The sequence below is a fragment of the Dermatophagoides farinae genome, chromosome 2, assembly GCF_024713945.1.
Source record: "Dermatophagoides farinae isolate YC_2012a chromosome 2, ASM2471394v1, whole genome shotgun sequence".
Lineage (NCBI taxonomy): Eukaryota > Metazoa > Arthropoda > Arachnida > Sarcoptiformes > Pyroglyphidae > Dermatophagoides > Dermatophagoides farinae.
The window spans coordinates 7,091,825-7,113,438 of record NC_134678.1 but is presented as its reverse complement, the minus strand read 5'-3'; the positions used below and the strand labels follow the sequence as shown (position 1 = coordinate 7,113,438).

General features: G+C 30.8%; 4 protein-coding genes, 1 long non-coding RNA gene and 1 other non-coding gene across 12 annotated transcripts; 2 read left to right on the top strand and 4 right to left on the bottom strand.

Annotated features, from left to right (window-relative positions):
• Positions 1-77: 77 nt before the first annotated feature.
• Positions 78-6,855, bottom strand: IntS1 (integrator complex subunit 1). Its single transcript, XM_047061172.2, is given in 5 exon segments — positions 78-372; positions 445-640; positions 694-1,530; positions 1,532-6,408; positions 6,493-6,855. Coding segments are annotated over 5 exon segments (6,093 nt in total). The 5' UTR covers positions 6,560-6,855; the 3' UTR covers positions 78-256.
• Positions 6,856-7,013: 158 nt separating this feature from the next.
• TRNAP-CGG (transfer RNA proline (anticodon CGG)) lies at positions 7,014-7,169 on the top strand. The gene is made up of 2 exons: positions 7,014-7,049; positions 7,134-7,169. It is a non-coding gene; the product is annotated as a tRNA-Pro (tRNA).
• A 50-nt stretch (positions 7,170-7,219) lies between these two features.
• Positions 7,220-8,890, bottom strand: Ube2g1 (ubiquitin-conjugating enzyme E2G 1). Its single transcript, XM_047061207.2, has 5 exons — positions 8,493-8,890; positions 8,312-8,414; positions 8,131-8,228; positions 7,889-8,067; positions 7,220-7,817 (listed from the first exon to the last, which is right to left on the bottom strand). The coding sequence occupies exons 1-5, from the start codon at positions 8,536-8,538 to the stop codon at positions 7,740-7,742; spliced, it is 504 nt and encodes a 167-aa protein (XP_046917163.1). The 5' UTR covers positions 8,539-8,890; the 3' UTR covers positions 7,220-7,739.
• Positions 8,891-9,091: 201 nt separating this feature from the next.
• Positions 9,092-12,734, bottom strand: LOC124491202 (uncharacterized). Of its 7 annotated transcripts, XR_012832068.1 has the most exons (14): positions 12,571-12,734; positions 12,129-12,514; positions 12,007-12,054; positions 11,875-11,892; positions 11,297-11,820; positions 11,102-11,235; positions 10,851-11,049; positions 10,309-10,798; positions 10,196-10,250; positions 10,021-10,141; positions 9,836-9,966; positions 9,720-9,777; positions 9,532-9,664; positions 9,095-9,477 (listed from the first exon to the last, which is right to left on the bottom strand). It is a non-coding gene; the product is annotated as an uncharacterized LOC124491202 (long non-coding RNA). The 7 variants fall into 7 exon arrangements; XR_012832069.1 differs by having other exon boundaries at positions 9,093-9,477; positions 11,297-11,653; positions 11,708-11,820; positions 11,875-12,514; XR_012832067.1 differs by having other exon boundaries at positions 9,094-9,477; positions 12,007-12,514.
• Positions 12,735-14,005: 1,271 nt separating this feature from the next.
• Positions 14,006-15,675, bottom strand: Rpn5 (regulatory particle non-ATPase 5). Its single transcript, XM_047063264.2, has 2 exons — positions 14,481-15,675; positions 14,006-14,416 (listed from the first exon to the last, which is right to left on the bottom strand). Exons 1-2 carry the CDS (start codon positions 15,573-15,575, stop codon positions 14,111-14,113), a joined length of 1,401 nt encoding a protein of 466 aa, XP_046919220.2. The 5' UTR covers positions 15,576-15,675; the 3' UTR covers positions 14,006-14,110.
• Positions 15,676-15,680: 5 nt separating this feature from the next.
• SMC3 (structural maintenance of chromosomes 3) lies at positions 15,681-21,003 on the top strand. Its single transcript, XM_047056137.2, has 7 exons — positions 15,681-16,425; positions 16,485-17,774; positions 17,836-17,939; positions 18,012-18,417; positions 18,495-20,118; positions 20,225-20,331; positions 20,497-21,003. Exons 1-7 carry the CDS (start codon positions 16,411-16,413, stop codon positions 20,566-20,568), a joined length of 3,618 nt encoding a protein of 1,205 aa, XP_046912093.1. The 5' UTR covers positions 15,681-16,410; the 3' UTR covers positions 20,569-21,003.
• Positions 21,004-21,614: the final 611 nt, after the last annotated feature.

Here is a 21,614-nt window from a genome sequence, read left to right as displayed (position 1 = left end):
TTTCATTTTTTTTATTTATTTATAACTTGTCAATTCAATAACATTAGACTCCCACAAATGAAGACAAAGAAATTTTATCTTTTCTTTTCACCAGATCGAAGATTCATTAAAGTTGATCGATGAAAAAAGGCGTTTTTTATTATTACTGTTATCTTTGTGAACCAAAAAAACCTTAATGTACAATTTTTTTAACAACATAATAAGCAAAACAACATTCATTGTTCTTTTTTCTTCTTCTTCATCATAAGATTTCATTTCAACAGCCAATCTGTGAATTTAAGGCACGAAAACTTTCAATAAGTGCTAAAGTTGCATTGGAATCACCACTAATTGCTAAATCGAAAACTTTCCGTAACAATGTATAACGATAATCTGTTAATAGATAAAAAAAAACGGTAATTATAATGTGGCAAATGAATCAATACAATAAAAAATTTGATTTACCTTGAGCCAATAAAACAAATTCTGGTATTATTACCATTGCATTTTTAACAACGGTAGCCGATTCATTGTGTAAACATTTAACAAATGATGATATGATTGTTCGCACTGTAGATGGATTTGTTTGTAATGTTTTCAATGTAATTGTGAATGATAATTCACAAAAATATGGATTCGAATAATATGATTGTATGGAATTCTAGAAAAGAAAAATAAATACTCCATTTACATACTAACATGGAATAAACTTACCAGAAAATTTTCACCCAATAATGGATATCTATCAACAAATCGATTTACATCACTCAATGTTGTTGCTATAATTTCATTTGATAATCGATTAGATTGTTTTAATTTCATTTCTAATGAACGATAATCTTGGCTAGCAATGATTAATTCTGTTTCATTTGGTAACGGTACACCGGACATGATTGATTCGAAAAAATTTTTTTCATTTGGATATGCTGTGCATAATTCGTTAAGATCATTTTTATGCAATTGAATCCAATGACTACATGATTCGGAATCATTTTTATTCCAATCATCTAGTAGATGCAGAAATTGCAGTATTAATGGCTGTAGTTCATGATTTGAATCTTGTTGTCGTGGTAGCTGATAATATGATAGAAACATATCCATATAAAGATTTAATAATTGTTCTACACCATTAACATTGTGATTCCATAACCATGGACGTAAAAGATTTAGAATGTTCAATAATTTGGTGAATATTTTCAATATATTCAAACTTTTGAATATATCATAATGAACAACATTAACTTTACCACGAAGCATTGCTGGTATCATTGGTAATTGACGCAAAAATAATAATGGATGTTCCGAGGCAATTTTTAACAATGCATCACCCCAATAAATAAATTGTTGTGGTGATGATATCGATAATGTTGATCCATTGGTTTCGACATACATGAATGATGTGATTAGATTATGAGTGATTTTATCCATAAAACTTGGCAATTTTTGCAACATGCAAACATGATCATCAGATAATTTCAACTCTAATCCTATGCTAGGTATCTGTAGATAAATTCTAGTGAACAATTCATTTCGTATAGATTCCTTCTGATTCTTGTTGAAAATTTTTGAGAAAATGAATGACCATTTCTGTTTTGTATGTGGTAATACAACAAGTACGCATAATTAAATCGATACGATTCGATATGGCATTCTCTTGTAGAACATAATCAATAAGACAGTGAATTTGTTTGCCATTCAAATCGAGTACATCTTCATGTTTCTGCACTTTTTGTGAATCATTTTCACGACCAATCCATAATTTTGGTAATTCAATACAAATACCAAGGAAATCCAATACAGCTGTTGGATTTAAACATAAATCTGGATTCAATATGAATCGTATACAATCATTAAGGGTGGAAAAATTTGATTTATGTAACAATTGTGAAAGAAAATATGGACGATTACGTGAGAAAATGGTCGTTTGTAAATGGGGACCAAAATTTTCAGAATCAATATCTTTTCGATAAAATTTATCATAAGCTAAATCCATATAGATGTCAATCCATTTTTCCGATGTTTGTGCTTTTATTTGATCTTTTTTATTTAGAAATTCTTCCAATGCTTTGGTCCATGTTTTTGACGATGACGATGATGATGAAACTTTTTTCTTTTGTAATTTTGATTTTTTCGTTTTTGTACCATCTTTATGTAGGAAACGATCAAAACATTTCCACAACATTGTTGATTCAATATTTTCCACATCAAGTGATGATAATTCTTTTTTAATATTCGTCAATTCAGAATTCAATCCAAAATGTTTACTATCTTTAACCGCAGAAATGATAATCACATTGAAAATGGAATTGAATGTACCACTGATTATATTGTCGGTTACATCTTCGATTGAATTGAAAAATTCGGATAAAAATTGTTTAGTCAATTTTTTCGTTTTCACGGACGAATCATTAAGTTCGGCAGCAATTTGTCGTGTAAGAAATGTTAGCCGTTTGAAATCTTTATCCACAAACATTTTAATCACATCATCTTTACGAAATGTTTCTGAGCGAAATGATGATTCTTGTGAAGATTTTTGATCATCACGTTTTTTGGGCAATTCATTCATTTCAACATCTTCAGTATCATCACTGCCAGCTTTATAATTCAAATGAATTTTGGCAAATTTAAATCCAGCAGTAATATTTTTACTCCAAAAAACATGAAATGAAGCCAACAGTTTGGATCGATCAAAATTTAAATTTTTGATTATTTTTGATTCAGCTGCAGTCAGTTTATCAAATGCTTGCAATGCTGTTTGCAAAACAATGGTCGATATACCATATGAATTCATATAAGGAATGATGTTTTCAATTTTTACATTTTCAAACAAAAGTGCAACAATTTTCGTCGATTCAGTTGATAAAAGACGTGATATAAGCCAATCTGGTATAAGCGATTCCGGTTGTTTCATTTCGACATCGGTGAATATTTGTGGATATGGTTCATCCAAAAAATGTTGTGCAAGATTATCATAATAATCGGAAAATTCAAAATCATCATCAACAAATGATAATGATAAAATTATTGAATGTATCAATCCAGAATCGATCATAATTCGTTGACCAATATTGGGGAATTTTAGATAAACATATTTCTTTCCTTCCATAGGACGAACGATTTTATTCGTGGCCATTAATGATTCCAAATAAAGCCAATAGATTTTAAATAAAGAATGAAGAAATCTTTGTTTGAATTTATGATCAGAATATTTAACGATATGCATGGCAATTTTTTTTCGTTGTATCAATAATGATGAACATTTTTGAACAAGCATTTCATCTGGATTCTTAACATATTCAGCAATAAATTCCAAATAATCACAGATAAGCGATGTATTCGATTCTTCCGATAATGCAGCATTCAATGCAGTACACATGGCTTGAATTTGTAGATCAGATTTTAGAAATTTTATCAAATTCGTACGAAACCAAGCAACGGATTCATTGGCAAACAATGAAGGTATTAAATTATCATCCAACATTTGTAGATATTTTCCCACATTAATCGATGCAATTACATATAATGCTTTATAGGCCAACATTCGTGTCGTAGAACGTGGATGGCTTAAATGATGAATTAGATATTCGAATGCATTACTTAATTTTCCTGAATTTGCTGCTTGAACAATATCATCCTGAAAATAGGCAATCAAACGAATCAATTTTCGTCGTTTTTCTTTTTTTTTGACTTTTTCCAATTTACTTATATCGGCGCCACTGTTTGCCGATTGTACATGTGCTTCTTCGGCAACCTGTTTCAATAGAAATTCGCATAAACATTGAACAGGTAGTAGACCATAATTACTTTCATATGATTCTACTAGATCAATTAACCAATTCAGTGATGAATGATAAAATTGTGATGAATTTGATGAAATATGATTCTGTTGTTTATCGATGATTATCAACAGAAAATCTGGTTCACGACTTTGACATAGCAAATGACATAGACGATAATTTGTATTGTTTGTACATAATAATTTATAATCATTCAATATTGGATTTGGTGGCCGTCGTGGTATTGAACATGGATCCAATGTTATTAACGATGAAATCAGATAACTATTTGATTCATTTATCTCTTGATCACGTGCCAAATATGATTCGAATTCAAGAATTTTCATCTTTTCAAATTGATTATATTGTAGGATCTTGTTTTGCATTTCATCATTGTCCATACTTTTGGGTGGAAATTGAAAACAATTTGTAATGGCCATTTCGATTAAAGTTTGAAATGTTGGAAATGCATTCCATGCTGATTTGCCAAATGTCGATGGTAGATGAGCAGCAATAATAACAAGCATGAACCAAACTTTCCAATAAAGATCGACACGAGCCAATTTAGGTGGCTGATAATTTTCCGGCAATGGAGCATTATCCGGACATACGTATTCACAACAACTGAATAACAGGTCGATAATTTTCGGATCGGTAAACAATAATACCGGATGATTCATATCGCCATCAAAATTCATGGTTGCATGATGTATTAATGTCCATATTAGTTCGAAACCATCTTGTAGTGAAAGGGAAACTTCAGGATGAAAACCCATTGACAGGATATTTTTTACCGATTCTTCGGCCAATGGGATCCCTTCACTGGTTATACGATAAATGTTAAGACGTTCAGTTTCTTGCGGCCAATTATCAAGTTTACAATAGAAATCCATAGGTTCGAGTATTAATAATTTACGCAAAATTCGTAGCAACGATTCTTTATCTTCAAGACCAAGTTTATTATATGTAATCTCTTTGATCCATGCAATCGTTTCACTTTGTACAAGTGTAATGTTCATCTGAAATGCACGCATAATTTCTTTTCGTTCAGGCCGTGCAAATGATTCACGAATATTTTGATTGACCGATAAAAATATCGTCATCGTTATAATATCGACAACTTCATTGATCACTTTTTCACGTGAATAATCAAATTTTATGTTGTTGTCCAACATAACACGACGAAATTCATAGATCAATGTAGAAACAAAACAATAATAATTTATCGGCTCAGATTTCAGTGATCGAACAATTTCACGAAGTAATGAACGTAATAATCGGAGATGATCTTCTTTGGTGAAAATTGTTGATATGAAAAATTTGGCCAAAATTTTCGCAGCATCCAATGAATTATGTTGAAACATAATGGATAACATTTGTATGTTGTTTAAATTACGAATACCATTCAATTCGTTGGTGAGCAATATTCGCATAACAATATCGAATGTACCATTCTTTTGTTGTAGTAATTCTTTGAAACAAACACAAAAATGACTAATATATGGTTTTTGTTTCAAACGAATTTTCAACAAATGATTCAATGTATCAATATCTTTCTCATCACAATTCAAGAATATCGTTAATAGAAGATCTTGTGCTGGTCTTGTAAGTTTTGGATTCTGAAACCATAACTCTAATTTTTGTGCAACCAATAAACGAACATTTCGTAAACCAGCTGTTGCTATCAATAATTTAAGCATATTACGGCTAACATCACTAATGGTTTGTCGTCGTAAAAGATTTTCATTGATAACTTCGACAACATATTGAATAATTTCTGGTTCATTATCCAAATATCTGGATGTTATTGGTTGTTGACCAATATCACGATTTTGTTCACAAAATAATGACGTTGTTGATGAACATGATTCTTCTCCAACACTATCTTCACCACCAATGGATGATGAACCACTAAGTGTAAGATTTGGTGATGATTCCATCTGATGTTTGGTTGTTATATTCAAAACATCTGATGTTTGTAGCAATGATTTAGGCGGCAGTTTCGTACGAAATGATGCAACAATTATTTCAACAAAATCTTTACATTCTTCATTATCTACCCAGATTCGATCACCAAGTGAATCTTCAACATATAATCGGATGAATAATTCGGGCCATGAATTTTCATCATGAAATGCATGATAAAATAGATTTATAAGTAATACTGGAACCATATTGTTTTTTGTTTTGAAATAAAACAAATGTTCACGACTTAATAATGATGCGAATGCTTCGACAATAATGTTTGAACAGAAAAATAATGGCCGTATTTTGGCCAGATAAAGCAATGTAAAAACCAAACAAGAATCTGGTTTTGTTTTCTGTTCACGTAATTGTTTCACTGCACCACATAATAAACGTTCGATCATTTCTTCGGAATCGGATTCACTATCATATTGTAAGATTTTATCTTTCAATTCGGTTGTCGGTACGATAATGGCTTTCTCTTCCCATGATCGAAGTTTTGATTGCTGTGATGCAGGTTGAACCTGTTGCGATGGTTGAACCAACGATGATGACGATCCAATCATTGATTGTGATATCGGTGAATTTAATTTCGGTCGTTTTGGTGACATTGATGATATTGGAGCTTGAAATGGTTCATTTCGTTTAGCCGGTAATTTTACCTGACTTGTTGGTGCAGATGTAGTGGCTAGATTTTCAATGGAAATGATTAATCAGAATAATTAAATTCTTCAAAAAAAAAAAAAAAAATTTGATGAACGAATCAACTTACCACCAAGAGCAAAAAGATCCTGACTCAATGGAGCCATATGTTTTTTATTGCCACGTTTGTTTGACATTATTATTAAATGATGAAATTGAAGGCCGGAAATGAAATTATTATTCTGATGACATATATATTCTCAATTATAACCAATTGATGAAAAAGATGAACTCAAACTCGTAAAATTCGAGCGGCTCACATGCAACAAGATTCGACTACGCCATCCAGGAGCCAATGTCGGAACTATTCGATAAATTTCAAAATCTTTGATATTTTGTTTTTCTTCAAACGATTATTGTCTGATTTTTCATTCAATAAGAAAAAAATTATCCATTGATGTGTGAGTTTAAAATTAATTCTTTGAAAAAAAATCACCAATAAATCGGTTCCTCAGTAGGAAACCAGAGTAATTTTTTCTTATATTATTGTTCAGCCTAGTTGGGTCGCAACCAGCTGAAAACTCCAAGTTGAAAACTTGAAAACTCCGAGTTTTGGTTGCAGGTGGCGCCCCCTGGCTAATATAAATGAGCGGCCTAGTGGTTTAGTGGTATAATTTGCGCTTCGGGTTTTCTTTGCTTCTACCACCACTACTACATTTTCTCTATGTGAGAATTTGTACTAGTTTGAAATGCAAAAAAAATTAACGTAAATGCGCGAGGTCCCGGGTTCAATTCCCGGCTAGGCCCTTTTTTTTAAATTCATAAATTAATATTTTGTTGCATTAATTTTTAAATAATTTATTTTAAAATTTTTTATTAATTATAATTAGGTTATTATTATTATAATAATTGTTGTATAAATGTAAGTTACAAAAGTAATTACAAGATAATGTGTGTATAGTTTGAGGTGAATATATTCCACCATTCTTGATTTTTTGGAAAAAAGAAAATCCAAATATCCGAATATCATCAACAACATTCTAAAATTGAATAATTTCATTTGTGTGTGTGTTTTACAAGTGAAATTAATGATTGTAACATAATTTACAATTTTTTTAAAATTGAAATTTTATATGTGTGTGTGTGTGTGTGTGTGTGAATGTGACAATCATGTGAAAAAAATGTCTGAGAAATGTATTTTTTTTTTTTGCAAATGTGGTATGCATGTGATCAAGATATTAAATCATCGAATAAAAGTTTTTTTTTCATCATTTTTTGTTGTTTTTTTTTGTTTACCTATAAAGAGAATATTGAATTTGAAAAACTTGATTTTCCGATCATACGACGATCAGATTCAATCATATGGAGGCTACGTTATTAATCCATTTCTTGACTTTTCCTTACGCATTGAGCAACTCTCCTTTTGAAATTTTGATAATTTTGTCGCCATTCTTTCTGTATAATGTTGAGGTGAATTTTTTTTTAAATTTAAAGTAGAAAATTAATGAAAAAAATAAATAACATACCGCTGCATCAACATTGGCTGGTGATTCATCATTTGGATCGGCTAACATTGAAATGACTGAGATTAGAATAGTTTCGACTGTATGTACCGGTAGCCAACGTTCGGATGCTTTTTCATAACCAAAACGATCATCACCAGGTTCATGTAGAATCGATATACAAACATTACCATTCTTATCGACTATGACGACGGAAAAAAAATTTTACATGAATGACAAAAAAGATAATCAAAACAACAACATACTATTTGGATGCCATATTTCGGTCAAAAAACGCATCTTAGGCGGTTTCAATGGATACTCTTTTGGAAATGTAAGATTTGCTTTGAAAAAACCTCCTTCACTATTTTTATTTATCAAGTGTGTGAATGAGAGAAAAAAAAATTAAAATTAATCAAATTGATTGTATAGAAAAAAAAAACATACTATAGTGTATCAGGTGGACCAATAATTAGCACTTCCCAATTGTAAATATCGCTATCATCACAAAGGCCGGCGGAAAATCCTTCAACAGGATTTTTCTTTAGATCTATAATGATTTGTTTTTTTAAAAAAAGAAAAATTTTAAATCGATTAAAAAATCAAAATCACACACATAGAAACTAACCATTTAATTGTTTTCGTAGTAATAAACTGGACTGTAATTCAGCCATAATTTTTTTTTTTTTTTTGAACAATCGTTTTTGTTTATTGTAGTTGATTATCTGTATGGTGTATCTTTAATTGATGGATAATAATGTGATTGTATTGTTGATTAATAAACAATCACATAAATCACATCGGAATTGATGATTATTGAAAAGAATTTTGAATTTATAAACGAAAAAAAAAAATTCTTTGATAAAACTCACTAATATTTGTCAGCAACAGCAGCAGCTAATACTTTCGAACACAACATGAAACATAAAACACACTCAAACATACAACAAAAAAAATCAGGCCTGCTGCCGCTGCTATGAAATGGTGTGTGTGTGTGTGTGTGTGCGCTTGAAAATCGACGTATAACTTGCTTTGTGTCGTCGCGTTGTTAAACACCAAAATCATTCGGTTGGTTGAATTTTTTATTTTTTTTTTCGAAACTGAGGAGTGAACAAGAAGCATAGAAAATAGTTACGAAAAAAATGAGAGAAAATTTGTACAGCCAAAGTAACAATGTTGGAAGCATAGAAATGAACGGTCAGAATTCTCAAAAAATCAGGTGAGTCGCTTTGGGCGATTTAGCCGATGGTATCGCAATTTTTTTCGATTGTTTTTAGTTTCAACAAATCACGTGACTTTCATGACAATCGATAGTATCCAGATTTTTTTTGATTGTTTCATTAAACGATTGTTTTATTGATTTTCGGAATAAATCCGGAAATTAAAAAATTATTATAAGATAAAATAAAAAATAAAAATTCAAATTAAAAGTTTCAAATTGATAAAACGGTCGAATTTTGAGGTACAATCAATGTAATTTGCATTTGTTTACATTGATTGTGATACCGTTTTGTTGTAATCGGTCGAAAACCATTTTAAGATGCTCTTTATGTTCATTTTCATTGGTGCTGGCTACCAAAATATCATCTGAATTCTGATAATCCAATCGAGGCCTGCGAATGAAAAAGATAATTAGAATCAGAATTAATAGAAATTCAATAATTTACATTTATTTCGAGAATCTCCATTCGATTATCCATATCCTCAGAAATGATGGTGATGAAAAGTGGAGATGGTCAGACAAATGGCCAGATTGACTTATTGATGATTCGGCGATCTTGCAGGAACATTTATTGATGTCTAAGAAAAAGAATTGTAATTTAGAATCTGAGTTGATAAAAATTCAATCATTTACCATTAATCCAGAATGTTGTATTCCTCTATGATGATGTTCAATATTTTATAGTTATGATCTGAAATTAGAATGTGAATGAGAATTAGAATAAGTCACGTTGAAATAAAGAAATTTACCATTAATTGATCAAAATCATGACAATTCTCTGACACAAATTCAAATTAAAAGCCACAAATTGATGAAACGGTCGAATTTTTGAGATAAATTATAAAATGAAGCCAGAGAATTTGGATAATCCAATGGATGCCTGTGAATGGAAAAGATAATTAGAATCGGAATTGATAAAAATTGAATAATTTACATTTATTTCAAGGGTCTTCACTCGGTTATCCATATTCTGGTAAATGATGATGAAGAAAAGTTGAGATGGCCAGATTGACTTTGACTGATTGATCATTCGGCGATCGTGCACTTGTTAATGTCTAACAAAAGAAATGGTAATTAGAATATGAGTTGATGAAAATTCAATCATTTACCATTCATCCAGAATGTTGTGCTCATCTATGATTTTCATTATTCCCAAGTTACGATCTGAAATTAGAATGTGAATGAGAATTAGAATAAGTCACGTTGAAATAAAGAAATTTACCATTAATTTAAAGATTCGCCTGAATATCCAGATCCTTTGATCAGAGCGATGAGAATTCGAATCCATCGAAATGATTTATTTTCATGTAGCCAATGTGTGTGACGGATGAATGTGGCAAAGATTGAACTTGATCGTCAATCAATAATTATGATTCATTGATTGAACATTTCGAGACAGAGATGAGCATTTTGATGAAAAGTCGATTGGTACAAAAATCAATCAAGTGAATAAGTCAAAGTGGCCAAGTCAAAGTGGATGTCAAGAATCAAACATGTCAACAAGTGGCCGAGTTCAAATTGGCAAGTCGAGATAACAGTCAATAAATAAATAAGTCAAGTTATGTACGCATATGTTTCGACTAATCATAATGTTCATCTCTGTCTTGAAAAGTAGCATCATTGAATCAAAACGTTCAAAAGAGACCAAGTTCAAAACATGCCTTTGAATTTCTTGATGATAATTTTACATCTTCAGAGTTTTGACTAAAAACCTGAAAAAAATGAAGAATAATATGGAAAAAATTATGTATTTCCATAACTGACCTTTTGTTGACAACAATTATCATTATGAGAAATCGGAATGATTGATAGATAAGAATATTGATGGGAAACACTTGATTATAATGGCTCAATATTAATTATTTCACGAGTTTTTTCTTCGTAACAATCTCGAGGTATTTCATTCAGCGAATCTTGAGTCAAGAAATCATATTTTTCAAATTTGGTAATCAAGTTTCTGAAACTCAATTATAAAAAATGTCAGATTGAAGCTTTTAACGAAATGTTATACTTACTGAAAAATCGGGAATGGCTAAAATTTGCGAGTGTGGATTTTCAATGAATAATCGATTGATAATCCGAGTTGACTGAAATTCGATCAATTGATTTTGAATTTTCAATTATTTTCAACGTTGGAGAGAGTTATGATCTGATCGGGAGGATAAGAAAATAAGAAAAAGAATAAGTGTTGTTGAAAATAAATTGATTACCATCAATTGAAGATTCATTCGAACCATTGATCAAAACGATGAAAATTGAATCCATCCTATTGATTGATTTTCGTGTTGACAATGATTGTACTTGGTCGCCAATCAATAATTTTAACCCTTTGCACTCGGATGTCCCCGTAGAGGGGACATTGTAAGTTCTAAAATAGAACTCGGATTTTTCTGTCCGAGTGCTAAGGGTTAATTCTTAAGAATTTCCTTACGAAAGTTGTTAATGTTGCCTTTCAAAGTCTTTCGGTAAAAATTCATGACAATTCAACATTCATATCTTCAGTTTTGACTTGATGTTTTTCGTAAAGAAATTTCTTCCGAATTGGCATGGTTTGTCAAAGTTCATTGCTCAGATTGAAAAATGAGAATTAGAAGGGTTGTTGTTAAAATAAAGAAATTTACCATCATTTGAGCTTGAAAAAGATTCATTTGAATATCCAGATCCATTAACCAGAACGACGAAAATTAGAAATGATTCATCTTCATGCGAGCAATGATGAACGATGAATGAGGCACTGATTGAAAAATGAAAAATATCAAAAAAAAAATCCGGTATTTACATAACTTACCTCGTGTTCACAATAATTCTACTCGGTCGTGATAAATTGGATCAAGTTAGAAGAGTAGATTGATGGAATGTAATTCACCGATTGGATAAAGAGCCATTATTCGTTCAATATAAACTTTGAGAAAATAAATACTTTTTCTTTGACTGTCAATTTCGATGATTTCGGCCAATATAAATGAATCTTGGGCAAGGGAATTAAATTGCTCAAATTCGGTAATCAAAATTCTAAAACTCAATTAAGAAATACCAGATTACCTTGCTAACGAAATGTTATGCTCATAGGAAACAATGAGGGTTTTTTTCGGGATTTTTTTTCGGCATTTTGAGAGAGCACCAACAATGAGAATGGCCAGAATTTGCCGTTGTAGTTTTTCGGTAAAAATGATCATCGATTGATTAGGTCTTTATCGAATGATTTAGTCGTTAAAGCATTCGAATCAATTTGAAGTTTTAAGCCTTTGTTTAATTCGTTTCATTGAAATGGTCGTCAATTAAGTCTCAATATGATCATCGATCAGTCATTTAGAATAAATTTTTGATTATTCAGGTATCAAAATTGGAACACGTTTCATTATGTTCTATGAGGTTATTAGGAAAGATGATGATAAAACAATACCTTTCCAGCCTTGAAAAGTGGTTGTCTAAATTGAAACAAAAATGGAAATTCGGTTGAAATTTATTAAATTTTTGTTCTTACTTAACTTTAGAAATAAATCAAGTTGATCGGTTTGATTATCCGATTCCAACAGTTGAAAAAAATTGATGAATATTGCCATGATTCATCATTTAATTTGAGTCTTTCTTGAATATGAATTTACGAAGTCAAAATTCATGAAATTAAAATTTGCACATGCAAGCAAAATTTCGAACTCGAAAACGAAACGGTCAAATCACTTGTTCGACTCATTTGCACGGGATTCGGTGCACTCGTTGCCGTTCATAAAGGTTGTTACGCATTTTTTGCATATTGATTTGAAATTTTTTTAAGTTTGATTTATAAATATTTTTATTTTATTTTGAAATTCTTCAATTTATTTATTTTTTTTTTTGGTAAGTAAATATAAATAAATCAACGAATCTCAATAAACAAAACTTTTATTTGTCAAAATTATAAGGATGAAGATCAATATAACAATGAAACAAAAATGAATTATATTGGATAGAAACGATATAACGATGGCAATTGACATTATAAATGTTGAAATCTACCCATAAATAACGATGATGACAACGTACATCGGAAATCCATATCCAAATTTTGTGATGGAGTAATAAGATTGACATAATGGTCGATCAATCGATTTTTATGACTTCTCCCAGTCCGTCGATTGCTTCAGTTGATTAAACGAAAATTCCAAGCGCTTTGTTTCGTAAAAATGAACTTCAGCGGGATTGAAAAAGATGATGATTGTCGCAATAGTTTTTTGATTGATGGTCACAAGCATAATTCGAAAAATCGTGGACCCATTATGTCGGCGAGTCCGGCCAACCACTTTGAACCCGTGGATCTCCTTTTATCAATCAAGATGAAATTCATGATTCGTTGTTTTATAAGGTGAATCCATGGGCCCAAAGCAGTGACCGGACAATATGTCTGTGCCAAAGTTTGGGCCGGTTAGGAATGTCAATATTTTAATTTAAGATCATATATATGTAATAATTTACGATGATCTCGACATCATCGTAATGATTGTATCGATGATAATACGTTCGCAGCTATGGTTGAGGATTGGACACTATTGAAATATAAAGCTTTATTGATCAAGTATACGTAGATCATAGATCCCAGATACTCGATGGATAATGATAATTTGGGATGGGTTTAAATAATATCTATGTCCAAATTCACATATGTTTTGTGAAAACAATCGAAACAATCGAAATGACAAAAAATTCAACATTTTCATAGATTGCTAGTCCGTTGATTTATTTTTAAAGTACAAATCGGAAAAATCTCGCATGCATCATCATCACCAGAATTGGTAGCGGCATTGCCAATTTTTTTGCATGTGCCTCTCCTTCGTAAAAAAGCTGGTCGATTTGCGAGAGTGTTAAGCGTGATAAGCGTATATTTAGATTTCTTTTGTTTAACATGGGTTTCACTTCATCCAGCGATAGATGGCATTTGTGGTGATTTGTTGAAAATTTTATTTTTTCTTTTTCTTTTTTTTTTTTTTTTTGAAAAAAATTTCAATCTCAAATTAAAATTTACAAAAATTTCTTGAAAACAAAATTACTTAAGCAGTCACCATGTCACCATAATTTTGATGAATCATTTCTTCTTTATTAATCAAATGATTCATTTTACCAACCAGATTCATTAATGAATCAATATTTGTTGACCAATCATTCAATACTTCATTTGGATCTTTACTTTGTTCAAAATTTATAACACCTAATGATCGATCAATTTTAGCCCAAATGGTTTTCGATACAACCAATGCACTAAGCGATTCTTCAGTTTCTGGCTGTGTTAATCCCAATAGATTGGCCATTCGTTTCAATGTAATTTTACTATAATATTTGGCGATAACACGAATATTCTACATTGTAAAAAAAAAAATAGTCAACAAATAAATTGAAATTAGATTTTTAGACAAAACTTACATGTTCAACAACACGATTTTTTAAAACATTCCATTTTTTACATCCATCATCAGTGGATGATGGAAATACACCGGTTGGTTCAGCTTCAAAATCATTAGATTTATTACCCATACGTAATAATTGCGATACAGATGTTTCCCATGTTTGCCATTGTATCAATTCCCATGTAGTGAATAATTTCAATATTTCCAAATAATTTGGAATCTCATTTATAGGTTTTTCCAGCTTCAAACGATTAATCAAATCAGATTGTTCATTATCATACGGTGTAAGAATAATGTAAACAACACAATTTTTCAATATTGAACAACGTTTTTTCAAATCATTTTTGATTGCATCCGTATTATAGATGGCCATATAATGTTTACAAATGTTAAGAAAAGCATCATCCGAACGATCCAATTCAATCATTAGTTTATAATATTTGAATTTCAATTCATGCATTTCAGGATTATCGAAAAATTTTGTCGAAATTTTCTTACTAATAATCTGTGTTCGTATATAATCATTACGTGCCAAACATAGACGCATCTGTTCAAGAATCATTTCCACTTTTTCTTTTTTATCCATTGAACCATAAGTTTCAACTTGAAGTTCTTGCAAAATAGTGGCAGCTTCATCAACATTACCTTCAGATTCTTTCATATGAGCCAATTTCAATGTAAGTCGTGCACGTTCAACTTCAACATAGATTTTACCAGCAGTTACCGTACGTAATGTTTCAATATATTTCAATTGTATTTCTTTATCAGAAATTTTATCCACATAATTACAACATTCTTGAATCATTTTCGTTACCGCTTGTTTGATTTGTGAACGACGTTTTGTCAACGTTACGATCTGTTCGTTAAGTAAATCAAAATCATTGGCTTCGAAACAAAGTTTAACTATGGCCACTAATATTCGACCAGTCGAATGTGTATCGGATCCGGTACGTGTTTGTTTTTCCAATGAAAGCAATATATCCAATGCTTCTTTCAATTTACCATCTTTGGCTAATTTTTCACAAATAGGTAGCTTTTCGTTGACCGTTTCACAATAATCAACTTCCATTTTGACCAATCGGCCACTATCGCTGAAGAGTGTATCGGCCATTTTTGTAGATATAAATTGTTTATATGGATCGGTAATTTAAATGAAAAAAAAACTTTTAATAACAATGAAATGTTTGCAACAGAAGATATTGTGTGTGGCAAAAGAAAAAAAAAAAAAAAATTTTTTTGCTTGGTCACTTGCTGACTGTCAATATGATGATTTCCCGGGAACATTTACATAGAATCTGTAATGAAATTATTTTCGAAAACTTTTCCATTTGAAATGAATTTTTTTTTCGAAAAAAAAATTCAATTTTATTCTTGAGATTCAATTTCGAGTTGTTTTCAGTTAAAAAAGAAAATTTCTATTGTTTCAAATAATTTTTTGAAAATTTTCATTCAATCTCTTCATCACAATCGAAAGAGAAGATTGAAAAATTATCAACAAGGGTGATATAGATAACTATCAACGTATGAATTTGTGGATCCGAATTTTTTTTTTGCGGTCCACCATAATTGATGCTCAGGAGCGAATGAAATTTTGTTGTTGGCAAAAGTTCGCGCTCATATTCCAATGGTAACCAACAAAACCACTGGATAAACCGACCCATCCAATCACACACAATTGATATCACATAAAAAACCCATCGGATAATCATTAAATCAGATTCAATGACCAATTTGGATTCAGATTGTTGAATTGGACCAAACAATTTTCGACACTGATCTCATCATCTCAACGTAACGGATTATCAAGTGGAACAAAGGCGCCAATTTTTTATTCGAAAGAATGCCGTCGTAGCACATACAACAACAACAACAAAAATTTTTATAGACATTTTATTAAAAATTTTTCATAATTTTTTTATTTATTAATTAAATACTGAATAAACAACATGTTCATCAAACAGGTATGTAATAGTTTTTTTTTCTTGATAACTTTCATTTTGATCAATTGATGATTTCATAGGTTGTCATAAGTGGTTTTCGTTCATATCGTGAACAAACGGTTGTCGAACCATTCAGTCCCGGTCATAATGTTATTGTTGGTCGTAATGGTTCCGGGAAATCAAATTTTTTCTATGCCATACAATTTGTTTTAAGTGATGAATTTTCACATTTGCGTCCTGATCAACGACAACAATTACTGCATGAAGGACCAGGTCAACGAACAATGATTGCATATGTGGAAATCATTTTCGATAATTCAGATAATCGTCTTCCAATCGATGAATCAACGGTCACTTTGCGACGACAGATTGGATTGAAAAAAGATCAATATTATTTGAATAAAAAGATTGTTACACGTGCTGATGTTATGAATGTATTGGAAAGTGCCGGTTTTTCACGTAGCAATCCATATTACATTGTTAAACAAGGTAAAATCAATCAAATGGCTACAGCACCGGATCCACAACGATTGAAAATTTTGCGTGAAGTTGCCGGCACCCGAATCTATGATGAACGTAAAGAAGAATCACGTGTAGCACTTCGTGAAGCGGAAAATAAACTGGAAAAAATAATCGATCTAATCAAATATATTGAAGAAAAATTACAAACACTTGAAGGTGAAAAAGAAGAATTGAAAGAATATCAAAAATGGGATAAAATGCGTCGTGCACTTGAATATACTATTTACAATAATGAATTGGAAGATTCACGAAAACGCCAGAAAGAATTGGAAACTCGTCGTGAAACAAGCAGTATGGTGACGGAAAAATTACGTGAACAACTTCAATCATCAACGGAAAAAATCAAAGATTTAAGCCGTGATTTACGTGAGGTAAAAACAAAACTTCAAACATATAAAGACGAAAAAGAAGCTCTACAACATGAACATACAACATTTGTCAAAGAGAAAACACGTCTTGAATTGCATATCAAAGATTTAAAAGATGAAGTTGAAGGTGATACTAGTTCAAAGAAACGTGCTGAAGCTGAATTAACTAATCTGAAAGAAAGAATTGCTGAAAAACAGAATGAATTGGATCAAATTAAACCAGAATATGAAGAAATGAAATTACTTGAAGAAGAATGTACTAGAGAACTAAGTCTTAAAGAACAAAAACGTTCCGAATTGTATGCAAAACAAGGACGTGGTAGCCAATTTACATCGAAAAATGAACGTGATAAATGGATACAGAATGAATTGAAAAAACTTCAACGTAATCTACAGGATAAACGTGTACAAATTGAACGGCTTCGTGAAGATCTTAAACGTGATGCTAAACGTAAAGAAGAACTTGAATCGAAAATTGATGTAAGTAGAGAAAAATGATCCCATTATTTAACATTTCTAATGGAAATTTTTTTTTGCATAGGAATTGACAAAAGAATTGGAAAATAATCGGTCAAGTATCGATAATCAGAATAAATCCTATTATGATATGAAAAAGAAAAAAGATACGCTACAAAATGAACGAAAGTGAGTGTGTAGCGTTTTATCGAAATCTTAATGATTCGAAAAAAATAATTTTTTTATGTTTTTTTTAATTAGTGAAATGTGGCGCCAAGAAAATGCATTACAACAGAATTATAACATGTTGATTGAAGAGAAATCAAAAAAAGATCAACTATTACGTTCGATGGTGGGAAAAACCGTTTTGAATGGTCGAGATTCAGTGCAAAAAGTTTTGGAAGTATTTCGTGAACGTGGTGGTTCATATGAACCAATCGTAAAAGGTTATTATGGAATGTTGATTGAAAATTTTGAATGCGGCAAAGAATTCTATACGGCCATTGAAATGACTGCCGGTAATAAATTGTTTCATCATATCGTTGAAAATGACAAGATCGGTACACGTATACTGCAAGAGATGAACAAAATGAAATTGGCCGGTGAAGTAACATTCATGCCAATCAATCGTCTTTTTACTAAAGAAATTGATTATCCACAAACACCGGTATGTATATTTTTTTCGTTTTGTTTTATTTTGTTTATTGTTTATTGTGTTTTTTTTTTTAATTTCAATCAATCAAGGATGCAATTCCAATGATATCAAGATTAACATTCGATAAAAAACATGATACCGTTATGAAATTCATATTTGGTAAAACATTAATCTGCCGTTCATTAGAGGTAGCCACATCATTAGCTCGAAGTTCTCATTTGGATTGTATAACATTAGATGGCGATCAAGTTTCACATAAAGGTTCACTTACAGGCGGTTATTTTGATACCCGAAGATCTCGTTTAGAATTACATAAATCTCATACAGCTTTGATGAAAGATATTTCTGAACAGAAAGAAAAACTCGATATGTTACATGAAAAATTGAATGATGTTGAACAACAAATTAATCAACTTGTCAGTGAAATGCAACGTGCCGAAACCAAGAATAGTAAAAACAAAGATACATTCGATAAGATGAAAACCGATATACGATTATTGAAGGATGAACTAGCCGCTATCGAAAAATCACGACAACCAAAAGAACGATCATTAGTAAGTCATGAATCAAATCTAAGCTCAATGGAATCACTACAGGAATCGTTGAAAAGTGAACTACAACAAGATCTATTGACACATTTATCTGTTCAGGATCAGCAAGAAGTTGATCGTCTTAATGATGAGATTCGTCAATTGACGGTTAAAAATAAAGAAGCATTCAGTAGACGTATGCAATTGGAAGCACAAAAGAATAAACTGGAAAATCTTCTCAACAATAATCTATGTCGTCGAAGAGATGAACTTGAAGCAGCATTACAAGAAATATCTGTAGAAGATCGAAGACAAAAATTGGAAAGTGAACGTCAAGAATTGTCCGTAATATCAAATCGTATTGAAGCTGTCAATGAACAGATGCGAACACTTGATGATAATATCGATGCAATGGCACGACGACAAAAAGAACTGCAAATGGAAATTGAAAAGAAAAAAAGCGAAGAACGAGATACCATAGATAGAATTAATGAAGATTCCAAAGATCTTGATAAAATTACATCGAAAAATTCAATGTTGGGCAAAAAAATTGATGAATGTATGCGTAAGATACGTGAATTGGGTACATTGCCTGCTGATGCCGAAATGAAATACAATAATCTATCGTTGAAGCAGCTATATAAAAAATTGGAAAGCTGTAATAAAGAGCTACAAAAATATTCACATGTAAACAAAAAAGCATTGGATCAATATTTGGATTTTAGCGAGAAAAAAGAACGACTAATGCAACGGAAAGGTGACCTAGATGCTAGCCATAAATCGATTATTGATCTAATGAATGCATTGGAACAACGAAAATATGAAGCCATACAATTTACATTCCGTCAGGTATCAATGTTTTTTAGTGAAGTTTTTAAAAAACTTGTACCAAATGGCCGTGCATCATTGGATATGAAAGTGGATGATACGATGCAAAATCAAAAGAATAATAATGATAATTATGCTACACCATCTATTGATAATTTTACTGGTGTCGGTATTCGGGTTTCATTTACTGGATCAAATGCTGAAATGAAAGATATGCAACAATTGTCTGGTGGACAAAAATCATTGGTAGCATTGGCATTTATATTTGCCATACAGAAATGTGATCCAGCACCATTCTATTTATTCGATGAAATTGATCAAGCATTGGATCCACAACATCGTCGTGCTGTTGCCGGTATGTGTTTTTACTTGACTTTAACTTGAATTTTATGAATTTCAATTTTTTTTCTCCCACTTTTCCCTCATATATATGATGATGATGATGATGGCTGAACAAAAAGACATGATTTGTGAGCTGAAAAAAGATGCACAATTTATAACAACAACATTTCGACCGGAATTACTGGAGAAAGCGGATAAATTTTATGGTGTTAAATTTAGGAATAGGGTAAGTTTGTTTAAAAAAAAAATCTTTTTTTAACAACTTTTCTCTAATCTTTTTCTCTTTTTTGTTTAACAAAAAAAAAAATTCATTCACTTTTTTTTGTTCCACCTATGGCTACATCACCCATTTGAATAATAATAATAAAAATAAAAAATAAAAACAATCTAGGTCAGCCATATTGAAGTGGTAACAAAAGAAGAAGCACAAGATTTTGTTGAAGATGATCAACAACAGGTATAGTAGAGTAGCAAATAAATACCGACATGGTATGTGGACCTTTCTCTCTCTCTCTTGCATCAACCTGTTGCCTATATATTTTCGACAAAATCCCTTTTCACACACACACATCCTCATTAATTATTATTATTATGATGGACATTTAAGAAATAAATCCATAATAATATCATTATCATCATCGTCATCATCATCATCATCCTTTGAAATAAATAAATAGAAAAAAAAACATGAACACTTTTCATTATAATAATCATCATCATCATATATACACGCATGAAATGACACAAACACATCAACATTTTTGCTATATATAAACAAAATAATCGTTACATCTTTTAACATCAACGAAGAAAAACAAAATTTTTAAAATAATAAACAAAAACGACGACGTAATACAATAATAATAATAATAAAGAGAAAGTTTAAATTTATGATAAATCTTTGATGTTCTTTTTTTTCAATATATTTAAATTTAGAATAATAAAAAAAAATTTTTGTGTGTTTATTTGTGTGTTGATTTTGTATTGAAATTGATTTTGAACTAGGCAATTTTTTTTCATCATCATGAAATGTATAAAACATTACCTGATGATGACAAACTTGATTTCAAAGTAAAAAAAAAGCAACAAGCGACGACATTATTTGAACAGGTTTTATAATATAAATCTGGAGTAATGTATTTGGGAGATATCCCGTTATTCCATATCATCATTGCTGCAGATAATAAATTAATTATTAATGTAGAATTTTTTTTTTAGTTTTTATTTTTGTTTTTTTTTACCTGACTTTTGGATGATGGTAAATCAAGGTAAAAAATTTTTTTTTTTTTTTTTCGTTGATTAATGATGATGATAAAATCCGGATCATATTTTTTTTTTTTTTTTTTTTTTGGTGATTTAATTTTCAGCCTCACCTGTGTGTGTGTATACGGGCCGGAGAAGTGGCTACAGTTTTTTTTTTGGAGGGGGGAAATATTTTTATAATTTCAAAAAAATATTTGTTCACAGAATATTTGTACTTGACACACACACACACACACTGTGGTTTGA

Bases quoted from the DNA above. Each gene is read 5' to 3' on its own strand.
- Ube2g1 (XM_047061207.2), bottom strand. From the start codon at position 8,538: ATGGCTGAATTACAGTCCAGTTTATTACTACGAAAACAATTAAATG. The intron at 8,415-8,492 runs GTTAGTTTCTAT...AAATCATTATAG, and splicing joins ACTACGAAAACAATTAAATG to ATCTAAAGAAAAATCCTGTT. The intron at 8,229-8,311 runs GTATGTTTTTTT...AAATAAAAATAG, and splicing joins GGTCCACCTGATACACTATA to TGAAGGAGGTTTTTTCAAAG.
- Rpn5 (XM_047063264.2), bottom strand. From the start codon at position 15,575: ATGGCCGATACACTCTTCAGCGATAGTGGCCGATTGGTCAAAATGGAA. The intron at 14,417-14,480 runs GTAAGTTTTGTC...TTTACAATGTAG, and splicing joins AAAATCGTGTTGTTGAACAT to AATATTCGTGTTATCGCCAA.
- SMC3 (XM_047056137.2), top strand. The intron at 18,418-18,494 runs GTATGTATATTT...CAATCAATCAAG, and splicing joins TTGATTATCCACAAACACCG to GATGCAATTCCAATGATATC. The intron at 20,332-20,496 runs GTAAGTTTGTTT...AAAACAATCTAG, and splicing joins GTGTTAAATTTAGGAATAGG to GTCAGCCATATTGAAGTGGT.